The sequence below is a fragment of the Cebus imitator genome, unplaced genomic scaffold (assembly GCF_001604975.1).
Source record: "Cebus imitator isolate Cc_AM_T3 unplaced genomic scaffold, Cebus_imitator-1.0 Scaffold528, whole genome shotgun sequence".
In the NCBI taxonomy this organism is placed as follows: Eukaryota; Metazoa; Chordata; class Mammalia; order Primates; family Cebidae; genus Cebus; species Cebus imitator.
Window position 1 is genome coordinate 291,035 of NW_016107843.1, and position 6,770 is coordinate 297,804.

A 6,770-nucleotide genomic window follows, 5' to 3' on the forward strand; every position below is an offset into this window, starting at 1 on the left:
AAAATCCTTACAAAAAATTAGCATCTTGACCACACATAAAATTCCTTTTCCACAACTTCTACAACTTTTAAAAAAATATGTATTTTGCTTCAGTGCTACTCTTTTCCCCTTTCTCATTTTGGAACAATCACTCATCTTACTTCAGGACAAAATGACTCTTTTTTTCCTTAATGAAAATGCATTTTTCATATTTTATGCACTTTTCTTCATTAAAAACATATGCTACTACCGTTGTATGTTTTGTATACAAAGTTTTTTCCCTACACCCTTATTTCTAGTGGTTTTAATTATATATGTATTGATAATATTTTTTAGCCATCGTTCACCTTTTGCAGAAAAAACTAGGAAGTGGACAATTGTGACGTGTCTGTCATATACCAGCATTATGTATGAGCACATTAGCAAATTTCGTGAATATACCATCCCACACTCCTTACAGGTATAGGTTATTTTTTTATAATACAATTTTTCATGTTTATTAAGCGGCCCAAATATATTTTAGCCTCTCTATTCCATATGAAAATAAGAACCCAAAAGTATATAAACATAAACTTAGATTTAGTAGTATTTTAATAGTTTATCTTGCTTAGAAATGATCTAGTTACTTAATTAATATCTATTTCTTAATTTAACTTAGGATAACTCTAAGGTTTCACATTACCAAATATTTGGAAACTGTTTTTAGGTTATAATAATTATAACATTAAGCAAGGCTAAAAATCACTTCATTATTTTTCTGTTAACTAATTTGATAGCATGCGCATGTTAGGCAAGCATCAAAAAATCAAAAACCTAAAAATGTTAAATATATGGGCTTTTGTTTAACTGCTGTGCTTAGTATACATGAAGTGATGGATACTGCACTTTTACTTGTTCATTCTTAGGTTAAATTTATAATTTTTATAACTTTAAACATTTAGTAGAGTTAACATATTAGAAAACCCAGGTAGAATAAATATGTTTGCTCATCTTATCCTTAATACTGATAAATCAGAAGATATACCCTTTTTTATTAAACCAACAATATTAAAGTAATCTTATTTCCCAAAGATTTACCCAAGTCATATGAAATTGAAAATGATTTGAGTTAGTTCCTATATTTCTGGGAGTTTTAGTAATATTTATGTCTCATTTATCTTGTAAGCTAATTTGAATATAACTCCTCCTTTAAGGAATTTTATAAATTAATTTGTAATACCATCTGGAAGTAGGGAAATATCATTTACATAATATGCGTGCATACATACAAGCATATATAAACATACAGATGCAAACAGAGATCTTACAGCTTTTATTCTAAAATTTTAGCCATGAATCAGGTAACACAGTAATACAAAACTCACTGGTTTATCTCCACTTATATTTTTATCTGAATTGTGTTTCTCACAAAAATGGGATAAATTGAGGTTACCTACTCAATAAGAGCTAAAGATTAGGGAAAAGAGCTAATGCATGCTGGGCTTAATACCTAGGTGATGAGTGGATAGGTGCAGCAAACCACTATGGCATATGTTTACCTATGTAACAAACGTGCACATCTTGTACATGTACCCCAGAACTTAAAGAAAAAAGAAAGTTAAAAAAACGAATATGATAAAGTCTCAGTTATAATATATGTAACTTTTTTTTTGGTTGTTCATTTTTAATGTATTTTTTAATTGCATTTTAGGTTTTGGGGTACATGTGAAGAACATGCAAGATTGTTGCATAGGTACACACATGGCAGCATGATGTGCTGCTTTCCTTCCCTTCACCTATATCTGGCATTTCTCCCCATGCTATCTCTCCCCTACTCCTTTTTTAAGAAAGAACATGTTAAAAGGAATAAATAAAATGTAAATGACTGAAGAAAAACAAAAGAGCTACAGCTTTTTATGAAGTTTTGTGGAGGCCTCCAAGGACCTCCAAGATTTTCTTTTGCCCTGATATGTAATCCTATAAAGGCTGAAGACTAAATTTGAGATCAGAGACTGAGGGCACATCAAGCAAATGTCTAGATGATTCCAGAGTCAATCTGAGTAGATGAACTATCCAGTCTGGGCTGGGCACAGTGGCTCACTCCTGTAATCCCAGCATTTTGGGAGGCCGAAGTGGGCAGATCATGAGGTCAGGAGATCAAGACCATCCTGACCAACATGGCGAAACCCCATCTCAATACAAAAATTAGCTGGGTGTGGTGGTGCGTGTCTATAATCCCAGCTACTCAGGAGGCCGAGGCAGGGTAATTGCTTGAACCAGGGAGTCAGAGGTTGCAATGAGTCGAGATTGCACCACTGCACTCCAGCCTAGCAACAGACCATGACTCTATCTAAAAAAACAAAACAAAACAAAAAATCCAGTCTGTTTCCAAGTAGCCTTTTTTTTTTTTTTTCAGCCTCAGATAGTGGCTTTCAGGTATCTCTGAGTCCCTTGAGAGGCCCTGATGTGAGTGGGAGGATTAAAGTTCAAATGCCTGAGGGAGTTGAGCTGGAGTGAGAAGGGAAATGTCTGTCAGGGGTGGACAGAGAAGTGGAGCAGGCAGGGGTTTGAGGGGAACATATCAAGGAATTCAAGGGAGCAGAAGGGAAGATCGAAGGTGGTAAGAGGAAGAAGCAATGGGAAGGAAGAGACCATAGAAGGGCCAGTTTGAGGAGATCTCAAGTTCCTCAGAGAGGCCATTGGAGTTCCAAATAATCCTCAGCAAAATCATGCCAATAAGAAAGGAAGTAGACAGAGCTGGTATGAGCAGGGTTTCAAGAGGAGGAGTTTCAGACAACTGAGCAGTTTCTATGGGAGAAGCAGGATCAAACAGAGAGAAAAGAGAGGCCTCACAAAAAGCCAGGAAAAATAAAATTTCCAGCCTAGTAATCATAGGGCGGATCCTTACTTGAAACAAAAGAGTCAGGAAAATATTCCAGGCCAGAGAACCAGGAAGTAATTAAATAAGGGTCGGGGGCAGGAAGATTTTTCTAGCCAGGACCAGGACCAGGAATCAGAGAATATATATAACTCCACTCCAAACAAAGAGCCAGGAAGAAAGACTTCCAGCCCAACAGGTGCCTTTTCTTTTCGTTTTTTTGAGACAGGGTCTCATTCTGTCACCCAGGCTGGTGTGCAGGAGGCTCAGGTGCCTTTCATAAAAAGCTGCAGACTAACCCAGCTTCAGAATCATAAGAATCAAAATGCATCCTCACCATGCTTCAACAGACTGCCATCTGAAGCACTGGCTCAAGAGGTGGACTTACCAATGGATTCCTGATCAGTCAGCCAAGAGTGAAGACAAAGGTTTCAAAGGTGCATACTTCAGGTTCTGGATGAGAGCTCCAGGGGTCCAATGGTGAATCTGATCTTATCTGAGTCACAGTCAACATAACTGTTAAAAAATTATTCATGACACTTGTTAAAGATGGTAAGGAAGACTCTATTCCATGGAGGACTATCAGAGTAGCTACAGCGACACTGCAATGGGGTCAGTCTTGCAGTAGGGGAGAAAAATTGGCATTGACACCCACTCCAACAAGAGTAGGTAAAAGGCAGGGTGGAGACTCAGTGAATGGAAAATTACCAAAAGGAAATATCAGGGCTAAGGGGGATTCTTGCTAGACTGACCCAACAGGAATTTGATCAGCTATTCAGGGAGGTCAGATACCAGTGGTGGGGAATTTTGAATAAATTAACTTAGTAGGATTCATGGTCAAACTGGATTCTACAAGCCCAAGTTTAGGCCTAGTTGAGCAGAGGGCCTGGAGGAGCCTCATTAAGTTTGGTCAAAGGAGAGAGTCTTTGTCACTTCCTTTTACTTTTGATGTTTGTCATCTAGTGTAAACAGGTAAGAAATTACAAATGACTCCAAATGCTGTCACAGAGAATAAGAGACGCCATAAAAGCATAGGAAGGTCTATTTGCTGTGGGTAGAGGGGGTGTCAGAAAATTGCCCCTGAAAGTCAACGATGATTGAACTGAAATCTGAAGAGGCGCTCCAGGCTGCACGAAGAACCTGGGGGGAAAAAAACCCAAAAAAATTCTTAGACAGGAAGGATCATGAATGCTCCCATAATTGGAAGATTGAAATAGAAAGCTGGAGGTAGAGTAGGAAGAATATAAAGGAAGAAGGCTCCAGATAGATGCCTGAGTAAACTGGGCAGATTATAACAGCCACTTTTCAGCTTCTTCTGAATTTGGGTCTTTATGTCAAGAACAGTGGGCAGCCATTGAAGGGTTTGAAGGAGAGATGAAGATCTGATGGGTGTTTTGAGGGTGGATGAGAGATTGGACAGCAGCAGGAAGAGATATGGGGGCCCAGTTCAATGGCTGTGAGTGAAGTTGCCATAACAGAAAATGGTGGTTGGAAACAGGGTGGTGGCAGGAGAGATCAAATGAGCCTCTTGAAATATTTAGGTCACTTCTGAGGGCTGGATTAGGGAATGGGCAACATGAAGGGACTGAGGAGGACATGCAGATTCCTAGCTGATGCAAGTGGCTGTATGTTGGGGTCATCCACCAAGACAGGGAGAGGAGAGGAGGACCAAGGTGTGTGAGGAGGAGGGAGAGTGTGGATGGGCACAGGAGAGAGGAGTAGAAGGTCATCACCTTCTAGCTGAGGCCTCTCATCTTTCCAAAGTTGTGGCTTTCAAAGTTTTGACAGTGACCCATAATGAGAAACATTTTACATAGCTTTCCTGTAGGCAGATAGGGTGTACAAAAGTTTCTAAAACAATGCTTCCCGTTTCCATGTGCATCCAAAGGGTATTTCTTACCATATTTTCTTTTAAAAGGGAAAAATAAAATGATGTAAGCATGCGCCAAGAGGCAGTAAGTTAAACGGTAAAGGCAGCGATAACAGCGAAAGCAACGGTAGCTGTAACGGTAGCGGTGACCGCAGCGATAACGGCAACGGTGACGGCAAAAGCAACGGTAGTTGTAACGGTAGCGCTAAAGGTCACGGTAACGGCAGAAGCAACGGTAGCAGCAACAGTGGCTGTAACGGTAGCGGTGACGTCAGCGGTAACAGCAACGGTGATGGTAAAGGCAACGGTGGTTGTAACGGTAGAGCTAACGGTAGCGGTGATGGCAACAGTAACGGCAAGGGCAATGGTAACGGTAGCGGTGACGTCAGCGGTAACAGCAACGGTGATGGTAAAGGCAACGGTGGTTGTAACGGTAGAGCTAACGGTAGCTGGGATGGCAACAGTAATGGTAGCGGTGACAGAGGCGGCGACCATTGTGATGCCATACGCAACGTCCTTTGTGACACCAGGGCCTTGGTGCTATAACTAGGGCGTTGGGACCTGTTGCCTAGACAGACTGCGCTGCAGTTTCAGACCGGAGGGATCCTGGCGGCTGCTCGCCTGCCCAACTCTCTCGACGCCCTTGTTTCCACAGGGATGTCAGCCTCAGCGTCTACCTCCTCACAACTGCCCATCAAGGGTATCCTGAAAAACAAAAGCTCGTCGGGTTCCTCGGTGGCGTCTGCCGGTCAGCAGTCTGGAGGGAATATTCAAGATGCAAAGAGGAAGAAATCCCAGAGGTGGGACGAATCAAGCATCCTTGAGACATACCGCGCAACCTACAAAGATTACGGTTTAATGAAGGAAGATGAGCCTAGCACTTCCTGCATGAGTGCGCAAGACCATAAGGAAGATTCAGGGTATGATGTTGAAGGAGAGGAAGCTGTGACCCTCGACGCGCTACTTAGAAAACTAGCCGCCACTGATACTTCAGACCAGAGCTGTGAAGTGGAGGAGCCAGAGAGCACTGACGCATACGTGAAAAAAATTCTCCTCCACAAGCAGGAGAAACAACGGCAGTTTGAAGTGAAAAGAAAGCTTCACTGCACTGAAGAATTGAACATCAAATTAGCTAGACAGTTAATGTCGAAAGACTTGCAAAGCGAAGATGATGACGGTGAAGAAAGGCTGCAAGCCACTGCCGAAGAGAAAACTGCTGCAGAAAAATCACAGGAAGCTCCTCTAAGCGACGAATAGCAAGTCCAGTCATGCGACGCATGGAAGATATCTGCTTCACCCTTGCAATTGTTTGTGAAATACAAAACTTGTTAATGTAATACACTGCTTCTTGTTTTCTATAGCGCATGCGAGAAGCACTAAATTACTTAAATTGTAATGCAGAATTGAATGGTAATCTTAGAGAGTAATAGATTAAGTGGGAAATGTCTGCTTGATATTATTGGTAATTATTTAACACCAATACAGATCCTGATATTGCTTTTAATTTTATACAACCATGTTGCTTTTTATAAAACCATGGGTTAATGTATATATTCTATAGCTTTTTAATATGTTAAAGACTTGAAGGGGGACTAATTTATATTCCCTTCTAGTTGTACTAGCTGTTGTAGAAAAGGTTTTGTTAAAAATTTAAAACATAATTGGTAAAGTAGATTATCTAGGCTGATAAATATTCAGGCTAAAAAACACTTTAGGGTGATTTACTGTTTAATTGAGAGGGAATATATTATGAGTTATTGCTGAATTTCCTTATAGTACCTTTACAATTTTTCTTAATTTGTGTTTACAAGGAAATGACTGAACTTTTTCTCATCAAAAGTAGCCATCTTTCATGCATTACCAGGTTAAAATTGCAACAATGTCCAGTTTGTTTTTTGTACAGAGGATGGGCAGATTTAGTATCAGTAGTTTTTTTCAAATTCTAAATTAGGAGTCCCTTTTCATGCCTATCTTAACCTCCATCCTTTGTTCCGCAATCCTCCCATCCTATGCACATCCAATCCCTTACCTTTATGGAATATCATAGATAGTCAGGACATTAGA

At 40.4% G+C, this 6,770-nt stretch overlaps 1 protein-coding gene across 1 annotated transcript in view; it reads left to right on the forward strand.

Annotated features, from left to right (window-relative positions):
• The window catches only part of PPP1R2C (PPP1R2C family member C), a 31,365-nt gene extending 25,327 nt beyond the window's left edge, over window positions 1-6,038 (forward strand). The window contains 1 exon segment of the mRNA XM_017514595.2: window positions 5,257-6,038. Coding sequence (XP_017370084.2) covers window positions 5,257-6,038 — 782 coding nt within the window.
• Window positions 6,039-6,770: the final 732 nt, after the last annotated feature.